Here is a 17,272-nt window from a genome sequence, read left to right on the forward strand (position 1 = left end):
TTTTTATGACAGCTACATATGGAATAGAGTATCAGATATAACAGTATATATAATAATAAATAAGTATATATATATCTCCATTATTTTTCTTATTTTATTCATCTGTACTACAGCTGTCTTTGTGCTGCTGTAATAACCCTTTTTCTCTTTCTTTGTGCATCAGGGTTTATTGTTTTTTATTTAATATTTCCATTGCAGAGAAGGAAGTTTATACATTCATCAAATAAAACAAACACGTGAGGACTTTAAGTGAGCAGCAGCAGTTTAATACAAAGTCTAAAATTAGCATAAATAATACATAATAACTCGTAATGCTCTCTTTTGGGTGGAGTTGTAAAAAAAACATAACACTCCATTTAACCCGAAGGGACCACGTGACATCAGCTGTGTGCTCTTGATTCGTCCAGCCCCCTGTCAATCATTCGTCAGAGGGCGTACGTGCCACGGAGAGTCCCTACTGTAACGAGAGGAGAGACAGCTGCTAACGGTGGAAAATGTCCGCGGTGCCCGATGGGAAGAAGCTCGTCCGGAGCCCCAGCGGTCTCCGTATGATGCCTGAGAACGGAGCCTTCAACAGCCCGTTCTCCCTGGACGAGCCGCAGTGGGTCCCGGATAAAGAGGTGAGGCAACGGGGGGCGGATTTGTGTTGACAGCGAGAAGCTATCGAAGCTGCGGACACCTACGACAAGCTAACTAGGACGGTAAACAGAGCTGTTTCCGGTTGAGATTTTCAAAATAAACGCGCTGTTTGTGAACTGAAACGACTTTAACAGAATTCAGTTAAAAACACATTTTAATTACAATTAATTAAACATTATGTGGTTTTTGTTTGGCTTTTGAGTTGTGTAACTTCTTTAACATTTTAAATATGTTCTTGTTTAAAATGACACTTTTCAGACAATCTCGCACGTATTGTATAATTTCCTAGCTTTAGCCATAATAATAATAATGATAATTATAATTATAATAATGATGATAATACAAGTATTTTGCATATGTTAGTAACAGTAGAACTTTATAAACCTGATCCTTTAAAACATCACTATTGAGAGGCTGTGAATGAGCTTTGGGATTGAATTAAAACTATGAAGTGGTGGAAAGTTAATAAATTAATTTACTGAAGGGAAAGAGATGAAAACCATTGGTGGAAGAATTACTCAGGTCTTTTATTTATATAAGTAAAAATACCACAGTGTAAAAATACTCCGTCATGCATTTAAAACTATACATACGAGTAAAAGTACAAAGTATTGATGCATTTATGCGTTTATTGCTTTAAAGATTGTATCTGGTGAATATGCATCTTATTTAAGTTATATACTGCTGGGGAGCTTGATTTATGATAATGCAGTTGATTATATTTTGTATAAATAACTTGAATCTACACAATAACTTAGTAAAAAGGACAAAATGGAAATGCTCAAGTTAAGTGTAAGCACCTAAAAATTGTACTGTACTTAAGTAAATGTACTTTAAATCACTATGTGACTACTCATGCCTGTTTTGTGGGTGAAGCGCTTTTATTTCCGAGGGAAAGCCTCCTAACATCCGGTTCCCTCCGTGCTAACTGTGGCTAACTTGATGCGCCGCTGGACATCGCAGGCCCCAGGACTGCTAGTAGCAGCTATGCTAGTAGCTAGCTGCTACGCTAGTAGCTTTCTGTGTGTTTGTGTCAGTAAAGCTACAGGAGGAGGCTCAGGGAGACTGTGGCTGCTCTCAGAGGCACTTTGACCAGACAGACGCTGAACTACAGCCAACACAAGTTAATAATTTCTCTGCTGCTGGTTCCTCCGCTCAGGGTTAACATGTCAACAGTGAATAAAAGCAACAGGCGCGATTATGACTGGTTGTAAAGTGGTAGAATAAATACTCACAGGTTCTATTGAAGTAAAAGTAGCAAAACACTAAATGGAAAAACAACACTATGCAAGTAAAAGTCCTGCATTCAGAATTGATTAAACAATTAGTTTAATAACAATTAATTAGTGAGTCTTCATAAAAGTACAAACTAATATGTGAATATTTGTTGTTTTAGTAAATTGAAAGTCTTGAATTCTTTGTTTCTGAGCTGCTGTTGAACTTGAATTCGCCCCGACTCAGCATGTTGTGTAACTTCCTGTCCGTCCTCTTTCCCGTCCTCCAGTGCCCGAGGTGTATGCAGTGTGACACCAAGTTCGACTTCATCAGAAGAAAGGTCTGTTTCCTTTTTGGCAACACGACACCGTGACGACAAATCACAGCGTTTATCTGACTCAGAAAACAGAAACAGACGAGGGACACAAGTTTACCTGAAGAGTTTGAGGCTTTGAGTTAGTCTGTGGAACACGAGGTGATTTATTTCCCCTCTTGGCGTCTGTTCATTTGTTTTGGCCTGAAGTCACTTCTGACATAATAACTCTGTTCATCTGTTAAAACTCACCGTGCGTCTTTATTACTGTGTGTTTTAAACTAAACTTAAAATAATACGTCTAAATGACAGATCAGTGCATTTATTAAATGTCAATGTTTTTCTCATGATTCACATGAACAAACAATCAAATGTTTTATTTCCTGCCTTCTTTTAGAAAGTCTGTATGAACAGGATTTATTATTGTTTTATGTGTTATTAAGTTTTTGATTCTACATGTGAATATTTTACAAACTTTATGCTTAAAACAAGTCTTAAATGCTCTTTAAGGTCTTCATGCAGAAATAAGCACGAATGTTAACGTTTGTTAAAGAAATGAATAAGTGATGAGGCAGCACAAGTGCTGCTTTTAACAAACCGCCATCACACACACCGATGTATTCCACGAGTAATATGCTGTGTGTTGTATTTAACGTTATCTGATTATTATTACAGTAAATGTGACTTAACTCGTGTTTCCTGCAGCACCACTGCCGGCGGTGCGGCCGGTGTTTCTGTGATAAGTGCTGCAGTAAGAAGGTGGCGCTGCCTCGCATGTGTTTCGTGGATCCGGTGCGTCAGTGTGCCGAGTGCAGCCTGGCCTCCCAGAAAGAGACGGAGTTCTACGACAAGCAGATCAAAGTGCTCCTGGGAGGTGAGGAGCTCCACAGCCTCAGCTTGTAGTATCAGTAGTCGTAGCATTTGTAGTAGTTGTACTAGTTTTAGTAGTAACAGCAGCAGCAGTAGTCATAGTAATAGCTGTATTAACGGTCGTAGTAGTAGTTGAAATAACAGTAATATTAGTAGAAGAGTGTTCCGTCTCGTCATCTCAGCAAAGCTACAAGCTGGAGATGTTTTTCCTTCATCATAACTTAATCATGTACAGCGAGCGCTCTGAGTCAGGATGTCAAATGTTTTGTTTTTACAGCCAACCTGCTGGTTTCTATCTGAATATATGACTTTATGACTTTATGACCTGACACACGTCACGTCACACACTGTTCCCTGTCAGTCTGCACAGGAAGCAGAAATACATTAAAAATCATCTGTTAAATGATCGGGCAGAGCCCCGATAATCCGCTGTGTCGTCGTTGAGTGTGGGTCAGCGTGCAGCTATAAATATGCAGCAGCAGGAAGCTCTTCATAATAAATCCATCAACAGCAGGAAGCTCTTCATAATAAATCCATCAGCAGCAGGAAGCTCTTCATAATAAATCCATCAGCAGCAGGAAGCTGCAGCACGATGACGGCCTCCTGCTCATCGATGAGGGAGTCATCAGTAGATCAGCAGGAAACAAGACAAAAGCTCACAGACATTTTTATATCAATATCTGTCTGTTGATTTCCTGGAAACTCTTATTTTGTGGTTCGAAAAGTTTTGGCTGAATCCTAAACTAAAGCTAGATCATATGTTTTGCTCTATATTTTAACTTTAATAGACGTAAACTAATATTTGATCATTCAAACGCCGAATCAACTATTTGTTTCTCTAATAAATAATATTAAAGATTTTTTTTAAATGTAAAGTTTGTAGGAATCACTTTTTCATTTAAAACAAACTTCTCAGATGTTAAATGTAGTCGACACACAAAGCAGCTGTAGAATATTTTTGACTAAATAAAATACGGACTAAAACTAAAATGTGTGTTTTTATATCCGGACGTGTTTGATCGAAGAACGTGAAGAAAACAGGAGCAGCAACTGGTGACGACTGATCTGTTCAGAATGTTTTTATTCCATCGTTTAACGTCTCCGTAGTGCAGAAAACATCAAAGATATTCACTTTAAGAAGTTATAAAACAAACAAATACTCACATGTGAGAAACTAGAACCAAAGAATATTTTACTTTATTATTTTCTTGACAAATGAATAAAATCTTTTTTCTCAGATCTGGATTAGAGACCCGCTGCTAAATAGCGGTTTGACATCTAGTCAGATTTAAATGAAAGCTTTTATATTGGCGGTTACATTCGGGGGTCTGGTTCTTCTTTTGTGGGGAACATTTAGATCTTTTTTAGGTTGAAGATATGACTGCGTCATTATTGCCAAAATACTCACAATGATTATCTGTTGTTGTTTTTTCTACTTTCAGTTGTTGAGTTTCGGATCAGAGCTGAATGACTTTGATAAAAACACCTGATTGTGATTATTTCGGCTGATATTGAAGTTGCAATATGATTTGTGATATTAGAGGAGATTTGTTTTTACATGATTATTCTCATTCTGTACCAAACAAAGATGTTTTCTTAAGTCTGTAGAATGTGATGTGTGGGCCAGGACATCATCCACAATAACTAATAACTAAAATGCTATTTCAGCAACATTTTGCCTGTAATGAATATTGCGCCTCCTGCGATTTGAATATTGTGTTTTCTGTTAAACTAAGATTCATCGTGCAGCCGTACTCCAGATGTGAACACAGTTGAATGTTCCCGTCTCCTCTCTTCATGTGGACTCGTGTTCTTGTGTTTCCAGGAGGATCCTTCGTCGTCACTTTGGGAACGTCGGAGAAGTCTGAAACCATGACGTGTCGCCTCTCCAACAACCACCGGTGAGCTTTAAACAAACCGAGGCCAGTCTTCCTACTTTGATTTGTCTTTTATTCATTTATTTATCTTCTTTTTAATAATCCACACATCAGGTATCTGTTCCTGGACGGTGAAAGTCACTTCGAGGTGGAGTTGTCTCGGATCTCCAGCATGCAGATTTTGACGGACGGGTCGAGTCCAGGAGGTGAGAAACATCAGAATTTAGAAGTTTGTGACTTTTGTGAGACAAACAAAAAGAAAATATTATTCTATTGTTTTAAAGCAGAGGTCCCCAACCGGCTTCTTTTTAGACAATGTTTTCACGGACCGGCCTTCAAGGTGTGGCGGATAAAACACGACGAAATAAAATGACACGATCGGCATGAAAACAAATATAAAATACATAAATAAATACAACAATAACGCTGAATCAGTGGAGCCCTGAGCTTGTTTCTCTGCAACGAGACGGTCCTATCTGGGGGTGATGGGAGACAATGACACCCGCAGTGTGTTCCTCATGTCCAGACTACTGCAGAACATCCCGCTTCACAAAGAGGATGTGTGACATGGAAGCAGGGTTTAGTGTTGATCTCAGGATATTCAGCCTTGATTTTAATCCTTAACACCAGCAGAGTTGTTGTCTCAAACATACTGTTAAGGCCCCCGTCATTTACAACCTCCAGCAGCTGATCTTCCTCTGTCGCCACATATTCTTCAGAGCGGACTTAGCGCGTGAGAATTACTCCTGATATTTAATTAGACTCCTGATATTATCTGTTAAATGAAGATTGTATTCTTGGAAGTTATCGGCTCCTCTTCTGTCTCCTTAGCGTCCTTTTCCTCTTTGCAAAGAAGCTCTCCAGAAGTGTTTTACTCATTTTTGCTAGTTTGCGGGCTTCATTTTTGAGGTAACGCATCACGTGACCGAGACGAGCGTCTTGACATGTCAAGAGACTCAGGCGGATGTAATTGCGAGAGAATCCATTTTTCAAAATAAAACATCTTTCAGACTCAGATAATCAATAAAACGGAAATAATATGAGTTATTTATTCTTTCTGTGCGGCCCGGTACCAGATGACCCGCGGCCCGGTACCAGATGACCCGCGGCCCGGTACCGGCCCGCGGCCCGGTGGTTGGGGACCGCTGGTTTAAATGACTGGAAGTTGTCGTGTCTCCATGTTTAGTTTCCTTGAGATGAATCCACTAACCAGCTGAGAGATTTCCTGATCAACGTTTCACACTAACACACTCTTTGTCCTCTGCTGCTTCGTCTCTGGTGGCTCTTCCTCTTCCTCGTCTTCCTCTGGGCTCAGAGAATGACATTCACACTTACACCAGTCTGCTGGACACTCAGTATATCTCTGAAGGTTAGCTGTGGTTCACTCTGGTGTTTGCTCGCTCATCATCATCATCGTCACTTCCTTTTCCTTTTTGTTTCCGCATGACGTTCTCTTCATCTTGTGTGCATGATTGACATTTAAACCAAAGAGATGTTTTTACGCTTCATTCAGTCCCAAAAGCATCTCGCTGGAAAATAAAACCACACAAATGTAAATTATTATTTTCCCCGTAGTGCATGGTTCGTCCAGTAACTCTTCCTCTCTGTGTTTCCTCACAACGTGAGTCTACACTTTCTAATTTACTCTCATCGTTCTTTTGGTGCGGCATTTTATTTTGAAAAACGTTTTCTGTTGTGTTTCTCTCATCCTTCATTTCATTTGTCTCTTTGTTGTTGCACGTGTGTGTTTGTTTATTAATCATTTCTAAGGCAATGCAAGTTTATTTATACAACACATTTCAGCAACAAGCGCTTTACATAAAAACATAAAAACATATTCATGTAAATACAATTTATTATACATTTAAGAGCCAAGACAACATAAAATAAAAACAAGCTCAAATAGAATAAGACATGTTTTAGGGTCGGGGTTTGTTATTAATATTGTCGAGGGAACAATAAAGTTTTGATTCTTTTTGTTCACACTCTTCTCTTTTTCTTTAGTTTATTATTCATTAAATAACCTGAACAATGTTTCTGTTGAGCCAGAAGAGACACGTTGTTGTCAAACCTGTTTGTGGAGAAAGAACTTTGTGTGTGTGTGTGTGTGTGTGTCCAGGTCTAACTGAAGGTGTGTGTTGTGTGTGTTGAGTGCAGGAGGGACGTCGCGCGCTAACGGCATGCTGCTCCACTTTAAGCCAATGGGCTCCCAGGACGCCCAGCAGCTCCGCATGGAGGCCGCGGACGACAAGAAGGCGGCCTCGTTCTGGTTGGCTGCGATGCACAAGGTACGACGGACAGGAACACACGTTGTGTATTGTACATTTAGTTTTGGACTTCATCTTCTGTGATTTCCTCCTTGTATGTTGAATAATGACCGTAAGCACTTTGTGACTTATGTCTGTGAAAGAAACTATAGAAATACATGTTACTGACAAAACAAGACATTTTGAAGAAGGTGGGGCACTTTGTGTCAAACACACCTCCTTTCATGCATTACTTTTTAATGATTATTTTATTTATTGATTATTATTTTCATCCAGACATGAATTTGTCTGACGCGTAGTGAGCGGACGTTGACGTCTAGCTGTGCAGATTGTGTGTTTGTCTGCAGCGGTTGATGTAATGTTCTCTCACACGTCTCCTCACAGGCGGCTAAACTGCTGTATGAAGCTCGGGACCAGTGACGCGCAGGCGGTCCACAAGACTGAACCTCCGGGCAGCGCACACCCAAGTGTTTTTGTACCCGGTCCCACCGGGGGGTTTGGTATCGTTTGGATTTTTATTGACGCCAGTTCTGATTCTGCTTATCCGTCTGATTCCTCATCGGTTCCTTGATACCAGTTCTTATCATGGTGATTTATATACAGAAGGAAACACTTTATTACCTCTATAACCAGTACTTTGTACATCTTGTTTACCACAAATAGGCTGATGCTTCTTCTTATTTTCTCGTCGCATTTGACAGAGTCGGAGTTCTTTTAATCCCTTTTCATTCAGCACATAAATCAGGACGTGCAGCATTAATGTTTCTACATAAATATGGAACAAACTGTTGTTAGCCACATGATCCTGTGATACTGTTGAACGTTTCACAGGATAACAAATGTTAAACGTGTCGTTACACCTTTTCATAACTTCAGAGATGCAGTAAAACGTCAGACAGAGGCACAGTTGTTTTAGTCATTTTATATGCGGCAGTTCTTTTGTGTCATCTGGGATTCTAGAAGAGGTGATGAGACACTTAACGGATCTCTGTCGGGATATTTATTAGGTCAGCTAAGCACCAAGTAGAGGCTGATGGATACGTGACGGTTGAACCAGTTTGAACGCAGATCTTCCAGATGAAGAATTGTCTCACAGCAGCTTAAAGAACAAAGAGTTTACCAGGAAACGGACCAGAAAAGGGGCGAGTTCTGAGCAGGAGTGAAAGGCATTCTGGGAAATGTAGGATTCTCTAACTGAAGCAGAAGCCAGGAGAGGCAGGCTGAGGAAGAGTTCATGAGAGAATACGTCCTGAAATGCAAAGAACGTCACAGATTTATCCACAAAATAGTTGGATTTGTCCTTTAAGAGACAGCAGAAAGTTCAGGTGACACGTTTCAGTAAACTGTTTTATTATGAACTCTCCTCTCTGCTACACAGATTTAAATCTTTAGGCCTCGGCGTCTGAGGAAACGACTATTCACTGATTCGAGTGAAGCTTAAACACATAAATAAATGCTTTAAATGTAGTTTCATGTATTGAAGTTTTGTATGAGCTATTTTGTCAACTATTCCTACTTTTAACACGAGGTACGACGTACTCGCATCGTTTTTACCGCTGACGCATCGTTTTTTGGAAACAGTAATCACTTTTGTCCCAAACAGAGTTTTTCCCTCTTTTTATTTTTTTATTATTGTCGTCGTAACAGCCAGGATGTGAATTCATCACCTTCCATCATGTTGAGTTGGGGGGTTTGTCAGTTTGGGAGCTAAGTTGTGCTTCAGAGAAAATGTTGAGAGAGAAAAGTAATCTCTACCCCGACAGACATTTGACTCACTCAGCGACACGCAGCTTTATCTCTTAACTATAAATACCCCGTCAAAAGAATCGTTTGAAGTTTTGACATTTAATGTAGCAGCAGTCTGTAATTACCTCTCTGTCTTATAAATAGACTTTAGAGAGAGGCCAAGTCACGCCCAATCCGGTGGACCATCAAGGGAATTTTGGGGAAAAGATATTAACGGTAGTCAACGATGAGAGACAAATAAATTACACAGATGATATTTGTCATTTATCTGCACGTCTCGGTTAATAAGGCGGGACTTCCTCTCTCTATAGTAGATCTCATTAGCTTGTTCGTTTATGGCGGAGTCCGCCGTTAGCTGTTACTTGTAACATTAAAACGTTTGACTGCTGCTGCTTCACGTTAAAAGCATTCAGCTGGTAAAACATGGCGTCACTCTGTCACGGTGCTACACGAGAGGCACAAACAAAGAGTTCAACTTCTCACAAAATGGAAAATGTTTTAAGTCGACATTTAAACCTTTCTTAACCCAAACTAGCCCATCATGGAAGGTTGCTCTTTAAGTTTTTAAAGTGAGACGTGGATGAAAAGTGAGATGTGGATGAAAGCTCCTGAAAAAAGTTAATAGGACTTTTTTTTTTTTTGGTCAAAAACAGTTAACACTTACATTTTAAATGCACGGTTGCATTTCAGTTGCTAACACTATGTGATGTATTTTGCTAAGATTACCAAGTATCATCTTGCTGCCGTTCGTGTGTCTTCCCTGTTTTTCTCTATAAGCTTGAAGAAACAACTTAAAAGTAGTTTAATGAAGAACAGAATTAGATTTGTTGGCATTTTACCTTATTTGTGTCATTGACACCCAATTAAACAACATTCAGCACCTTCACTTTGTAACATAAAGTTTATTTTTATACGCTGCTCACCTAAGAAATAAAGTCACTAGTTGTCCTTTAGTTTGAGGCTCCGTGAGGTTTTTCTTGATGGTTATCCAGCTGAGTTCTTCCTTCATAGAGCTGTTTGTTATGAAGACGCATGTGATGGCTGCACAGTTGGGAACACAAATGATCATATTGTCCTCTGTAACTGAAGTCTAAAGTAATCCTCTTCTTTAATTCCTCCATTTGTCTTCTGGCTGCCTGCTGCACAGTTGATCTGGCACTAATGAGATGCATCATCGTTCAGGTTTTAACATTTAATCCGGTGATATTGGCAGTTATGTTCATTGTACATTTTTAAAATTTGCCCCTTTTCAATCACAGTCATCAAAAACACACAAGCATAGATGAATTTCTACAGTTTAATTCAATATAATTTAATATTTTACTTCCATTAAAGCACATTTGCGCGGTGCAGCTTGAACCATCTCACGATCACTGTTACGCCAACATGTGTAGTTATTTATTAGTAATAGTTCATAAACTGAATGAATCTGAGACTCGTCTATATGATCACACTGTGTTGTTCTCTGTGCAGCTCTCAGAATGTCCTCAGTTATTAGTGGATGAAGAGTTTTGGACTCAGCCAGTGTCTGTACCTGCACTTTAAAGCCCAACCTGATTACTGTCCTTTTAATCCCAGCGCTTCATTTATTACAACGCTTCTGCACACTTTGTTGGATTATTCTCTTGGGAATAAAAATCAAGTGTTTGTACATTTGTTGTGTCGACTGTGTTTTTTGGAAAAGTGGATTTCAACAGATAAACAGAAGAGAAACATCGACTGAGATAAAAGTCTAAGATTCCTGAGAAACCTTTGACTTTTCTCATCATACAATAAGTGCAACAAACTAATATGAATACAATCAGTGCTGAGTGGAAGGCTCATGGTAGCAACTTCTTGAAGAGGTGAGTCTTCAGCCTGATGAAAGATGGGCAGCGACTCTGCTGTTCTGACATCAGTGGGGAGTTCATTCACTGTGGGGACGGGACAGAGAACAGCCGTGACCGGGTCGATCGGCCGCAGGGACCTCTGAGCGACGAGGCAGCAGAGCGACGTGGTCGAGCGGGGGTGTAGGGCTTGACCATGGCCTGGAGATAGGAAGGAGCTGTACCTTTCACTGCCCTGTAGGCTAGCACCAGAGACTTAAACTGGATGCGAGCTCTTACAGGGAGCCAGTGTAGAGCACGGAGAAGGGAAGTTGTGTGGGAGAACTTGGGGCGGTCGAACACCAGGCGAGCTGCAGCTTTCTGGACAAGCTCCTTTATAATCTAAGTTAGCTGACGTGCAGCTACGATATGTGACCTGTGTAGACTTTAGAAGAGTCATGATTGTTCCTCAGTGCATTTCTGGTTCTCTTTTTGCATTTAAATTTGTATTCGTCCAAACACAATACAACAACATACGTGGAAACAAATACGAGACCTTTCAGAAATCAAAAAATGTAAAACAAATACAAATTAAAATGACTGCGCCAGTCAGTAAAATCAACGTCCTTTTCTGGAAGATCAAAACGACTATTAAATGTTCGGACCTTTGCACCTTTATACTAATCTAATAATTAAAGTGAGGAGTACGGGGAAACTGAACTTCTCTGATTCGTCTGCTTGGTAGTTTGTGTCTCTAACGCTTGCTGTGAGTGGATATCTTTTGTTTTATTATTCTCTTTTTATTGAGATGGAAAAGCAAAATATTTTACATAGAAAATAATCAAATAAATGATTATCAGTATAAAATAAAATACAAGGATATATTTCAAGATACGATGCCTCAAACACAAACACAAACACAAACTCGTCTGTATGCCAATAAACTTGTCTCCATATTTACCCTTCAATCAATCATTTAGATTAAACAAGAAAAAAACAAAAAGCATATTGCTGCTGGTGAGGGTCTGGTTTCTGGGACATGAGACATATGGTTCAACCAGGAACAACCCAAAAAATCTCCATTGAGCCGCCGCCCACCGCTCAGAGGGATGTGTGGAGGGGTGATTGGGTAAAAGGGCTAAAGGGGATTCTTTCCTGCGTGAGTTTTCATGTGTACCTTTAGATCCCTGTTGCGCTTAAATCTTTTATCACAAACTGAGCAGCAGTAAGGTTTCTCTCCTGTGTGGATTCTCATGTGTGTCTGTAAATTTGAAGACTTGTAAAAAGATTTCTTGCAAACTGAGCAGCTGTAAGGTCTTTCTCCTGTGTGGATTCTCATGTGTATCTTCAGACTTGCTCTGCTGCTAAATGTTTTCTCACACTCAGAGCATCTAAATGGTTTCTCACCAGCACTACATCTTGAATCACTGACAAGGACTTCATCAGGTTTCACAGAGTTTAAACCTGACTGAGGTTCTCGGGTCTCCTTCCAATCATTACTGTCATCAGTGTGAGAAGAGTCTCCAGTCTTCTTATCAGTATCTAGTTCTGGATTTCTATCTGGATCTAGGTTCCTGTCTGGTTCTGGTCCTCCACAGTCCTCTCCATCAGCTTCTGTTTCCATCTGTTCAGTTTGTCTTTGATGAAGCTGTGACGACTGAGCTTCCTCTTCATCATCTTCACTCTTCAGAGGAGTGAATGAGAACTTGACATCAGCCTCCTCCAGCCATTGAAGCTGCTCTCCTTCCAGACTGGTCCAGAGTTCCTCCTGGTCCTCTTTAATGTGTGGGGGCTCTGGGTCCTCCTGGTCCAGACTGGAGGTCCACTCCTGCTGCTCAGGGGGAACCTCTTTTTTAACCACCAACAGCTGCTGGACGTCTGCAGGAAAACAGTAAACACACACAGAGACGTTACAAAGACATTTTAGTATTGAGCAAATAGTCTCCTGTAGATACACTTCTGTTTCCTGCCATCATTCCCTCTTACACTCCCTGTGCACAGTTACCAAACAGACAAAGACACAAATTGTAAAGACACAAAGCACCAGCAGCAATGAGGTCATCAATAGTTTACATGGCAAAAAGTGTGGCACTACCCAACATTGTTAAGAAGTATTCAAAGAACCTGCATCCTGCATAAAGTCCGGCTGAGATTTGTTCATGTGGGCAGTTATAGTTGACTAATGTACGTAAACCTGCCACCGTAGAAACAGTGGCTAGAACCTCCAGAAGCAGCCACAACGTAATCGTGGACGTGCATCATAGGTGCGCTCCATTTCTGAACCAATAGCTGATCCCAGGGTGGTCCCTGTTATTATTGATATATTTTAATAATCCTATTGATGTTAATCATTTTATGATTATCAATAATTTAATTGTCATACTTGCCAGAAACCAAACCCGCTCCTGCCAGATCTGAACACATGAATATCTACACAGGTCTGTATGTGTCATGATAACAAGGTCTATCTATGATGTATGATTGTTTAATTCATTCTATCATTGATCAGGTTGTATTCAGTGATTTATATCCAACCGTTTGGTACCGTTCTGCAGCTGAGACAGTCCAGATTTAAAATATGGAAGAATTAAATAGACTATGTAAGTAACTAGTATTAATTCTGTAAGTTAAGGTTAAATGTTTTAATCAACTCTTATGTGACCATGAACATATCAAAGAGAACAAACTTGTACTTTCAGTGTAAATAAAGTGAACCCACGTGCTCTTTGTATCCGGACTTCCGGGTTGAAAACAGCGTCCAGTAGTTTCTGTTGTCGCTCGTTCTGCTCTTTTGAACGAGAACGTTCCTCCTCGTACTCTGCTATCGTTCTTTCAAACAGACCAAATATCTCTTCAGCAGCCGCAGTTAGTCGCTGGTTGACTAAACATCTCAGCATTTGGACATTAGACATTTTCACTAAACTACAGAAACTTTTCCTCCAGATAAACTCCGTTAAAAACGGTTTGCTCACTCTGACCTGCGCAGTGTTACTGGTTACGTTCGGGTCCGTCTACTTCCTGCTAGCATGCTAACTTCATTAGCTCCGTAGGACACCAGGAAACAATCCACCAGCGACAGAAACTTTTCCTCCAGACAAACTCCGTTAAAAATACTGTTTAGTAAACAGTGTTTACTCTCATTAAACTCTAACTAGCGCTGTGTTGATAACTTCCGTCCCCGTCGGTCTGTTTCCAGCTAGCATGCTAAGCTAACTGCAATAGCTTTGTAGGCTACCGGGAGATGAATCTTCTTCTTCTTCTTCTTCTTCGAGGTTAATGGCGGACTACTAACCAACGTTTAAGGTTCATGCCGCCACCTACTGGACCGGAGTGTGTAACATCATGACTTTATGACAGTTATCATTTTAAAACAATAATAATGTTATTTATAAATTAAATTAAAGAATAAAAAAAGGAATATTATAATAAACTTCATATATGAGTTATATTGTGGATATTAAACCCGTTCCCTTCATAAATTAGATGAAGCCCTTTTAAGCTGAACTTGTTTGTCCCCTATCTCTAACAGTCCTTTGATGCTCCACTCCCTTCCTAAATCTATCACTCTGCCCTTCAGTCTTTCTCTTTCCACCTTGAACTTCATCTACTCTATCAGCACATGTTCAACACTTTCTTTACAGTTGCATATCTAACATTTATCCCACTCTGTCTTTTTCATGGTGTGTAAGGTGTCATTGAGTCCTGTATGTCCTAACCTTAATCTACTGAAAGTAACATCTTCTTTTCTACTTTTACTTCTATCACTTCTCACTCTGACTGACGTCTGAATTTTGTTATCATTTCTACCCTTATTGTCATTATTCCAAATTTACTGCCAAGATGTAATAATTCTTCGCTGTGTTATTGATTTTGCTTCTAACCTCACAAAACAAATTTCTAAAATATAATTTTTGTTTAATTCTATTTTGGCAAGTTTATCTGCAACCTCATTTCTGAACACAATATGTGATAAACTATGCTGCATTATGTGATTTTAATCCTGAACACAATACGTGATAAGTAAACACGTTATATTTGCAATAATTACGCATAATTCTACTTCCAACATATTATATGAGACCGCTATGAACTGTGGCCTTCCTGTTATATTTGTCAAATATGGGGAAATTATAAAAATTATAACATAGTATACATGATATACTATATTACATTTATGTTATGTGTCATTACATAATCACATATATTATTCTGGTGTACGTTGTATATATTTAATTGCTAAATTTATTATTTGACTTGTTGAATAAACCTCTTTTTTATTTTAACATTTTCATACAGAAATAACAGCATAACCATTGAAGATACAACCTTGGTTTGACTAACTCACTCTGATGAAGCCTCGTAATAACTTCAAATCAATCAATCAAATATATATATTGCTAATTTAAAAGTAAAAGTATAAAGTAGCACAACATGGACAAAACATTAAGTATCCTTCCATCATGTAAGGTGAGTTTAAGAGGTTTGTTCTCATTAGTAATCTTCATTACTTCATGAGGATCCCCCTCTTTCAATATTTCTTAACTTGTTATGTTTGTTAATTAAGATATTTTGTTGATTCTCTTAGTGAAGGATCCCTCTGACTTTCTGTGTCTGGGGCCTTTATTGTGAAGGCTAGAACGGAAAGAGTAAAAAACGGAAATGCGCTATTTTTGACTAGATCGGTGGAATAAAGTTGTTTCCGTTGTCAGTGCCCGATACATTCCAGCTGCCTCGTTCGTTTCTACGTGAACACGTGAGCAGCCCTGACTGAGTCGCTGCTCCCTAGCCCGTCTAGTTCGAAGCGTCGGTTAGCATCATAGCTAGGCTAACGTCAGCGCTTAGCAGAATGTAGCCAATCAGAGGCAGAGGGGCGGGTCTTTCCTCGAGACGCTCCCACACATGCGCAGAACAGATCGTGCTTCCCCTGAGTGCAGACTACGGAGCCTCGGTGTCATTATTGTAATACAATAATAAGGTATATGTGCATCAAAAGTTTCATACTTGTATTCATCTTTCCATTAGTTTTTTCCTGTATGCATTGTTTCTTATTTCTCTTGTTCATCTCTTGGGGGTTAAAGTAGTTTAGTTCAATGTTTTTATGAATATCACAACAACAAAACTAAACAGAATAAAACTGATCAGAATTTTGTTGTTTGAAGGCGTTAACAATGTTTTTGTTTTTGTTATTTTCTCTGTTTTCTGAATTCATAAAGCTATAAAATGGAACAAGTAGACCGTTAATCAAATGCACATATAACACATCTAGAGTTTGTGACTCCTGCAGATGTTGCATTGACTTGATAAAACTACAGTCAGATCAGTGAGCTCAGCTCGGGTTAAACGTTGTTATTCTCGCGCTGATTGTCGAGTTAATGTGATTAAATGATGGAAATGAACTCAGTTGTGGACATTTGGAAAGCAAAGAGTCACATCACCCGCTTCTTATTGTAATATAACGGTCCAGTTCTACTGGTCATGTTGTGCATTATAGCTCCATTCTGACTGGATTTCTGTAGACCAGGACGTGATAACTCCAAGTCATACCTCTGTGTGTGTGTGTGTGTGTGTGTGTGTGTGTGTGTGTGTGTGTGTGGGTGTGTGTGGGTGTGTGTTACAGCTCAGAGCTGCAGCAGAGACCAGACTGTTCAGAACACAGAAGGATCATGGAGAGATACTTAGCAGACTGTGTGTAAGTCATTAAATATGATGTTACTTTATAATTTCAGTATCTATGTCAGCTAATGTGCTGCTACAGTATTACTACGTGTTATTTAACTTTATTTTGTCAGTAAATATCAACGGTCACTTCTGATGCTTACTTGGTAGTTTCTGTGCATCCAGCAGTTGTTGTGACTGAATGTCTAATAATCTCAATAATCTAATTCACCACCTGGTGGTCGTTCTCTCTTTTCATGAACATTAATGTGTAACTGCATTGATTAACAGGGTCAGGGTGAGATACACTCCTTGGTTATGAACATTCTGCACAGTCACACATCACATGTATAACCTCTGTTACCTTGTTCCACACTCTGTTATCATATTTGAAGTCATGTTGCTTTAATGTATATTTAATACTCATGAAGTAGCATCATAACATAATAACTGTGCTTGTTATTTGCGGCAGACTGAACGTCAAACCTTCCTCAGAGGTTGATCTTACATCAGAATCTGGTGTGTCCATCAAGAGTGATATGTCAAACAATCACTTCATTTATTTCTCCTTCAAGTAAGCTTTCATGAACATTAATGTGTGACTGCATTGATTAACAGGGTCAGGGTGAGATACGCTCCTTGGTTAAGGTTTGGGAAACATGCTCATGCTTAAAAGAAGCGTGTTGATGTTTGTAGACAACAGGAAACAAACAGCGACCTCCTGTGAGATCTGTGAGTCACAAACATTCTTTCACACGCTTTACAAATGTATCAATGAAGCTGTGAACATCAGTGATTATTGCTCTCTTTTTGCAACATATCGGTGACGATGTGACCATTATTTAAACTCTTAGGTTTTAGCATACTTCCATTAGTTTTTCCTGC

The 17,272-nt window shown here is 39.4% G+C and overlaps 2 protein-coding genes across 3 annotated transcripts; one reads left to right on the plus strand and one right to left on the minus strand.

The window, feature by feature from the left end:
* The first annotated feature begins 444 nt into the window (after positions 1 to 444).
* zfyve21 (zinc finger, FYVE domain containing 21) lies at positions 445 to 10,578 on the plus strand. 2 transcript variants are annotated; one of them, XM_079175390.1, is made up of 8 exons: positions 445 to 620; positions 2,144 to 2,194; positions 2,873 to 3,041; positions 4,863 to 4,938; positions 5,029 to 5,120; positions 6,230 to 6,283; positions 7,072 to 7,202; positions 7,566 to 10,578. In XM_079175390.1, exons 1-8 carry the CDS (start codon positions 495 to 497, stop codon positions 7,599 to 7,601), a joined length of 735 nt encoding a protein of 244 aa, XP_079031516.1. In that variant the 5' UTR covers positions 445 to 494; the 3' UTR covers positions 7,602 to 10,578. The 2 variants fall into 2 exon arrangements, with proteins under 2 accessions (XP_079031516.1, XP_079031517.1); XM_079175391.1 differs by lacking the exon at positions 6,230 to 6,283.
* Positions 10,174 to 13,980, minus strand: LOC306707781 (uncharacterized protein). The gene is made up of 2 exons (XM_079175389.1): positions 13,452 to 13,980; positions 10,174 to 12,610 (listed from the first exon to the last, which is right to left on the minus strand). Exons 1-2 carry the CDS (start codon positions 13,642 to 13,644, stop codon positions 11,871 to 11,873), a joined length of 933 nt encoding a protein of 310 aa, XP_079031515.1. The 5' UTR covers positions 13,645 to 13,980; the 3' UTR covers positions 10,174 to 11,870.
* Between the last annotated feature and the right edge of the window lie 3,292 nt (positions 13,981 to 17,272).

Source organism: Pholis gunnellus (assembly GCF_910591455.1).
Source record: "Pholis gunnellus genome assembly, chromosome: 15".
Lineage (NCBI taxonomy): Eukaryota > Metazoa > Chordata > Actinopteri > Perciformes > Pholidae > Pholis > Pholis gunnellus.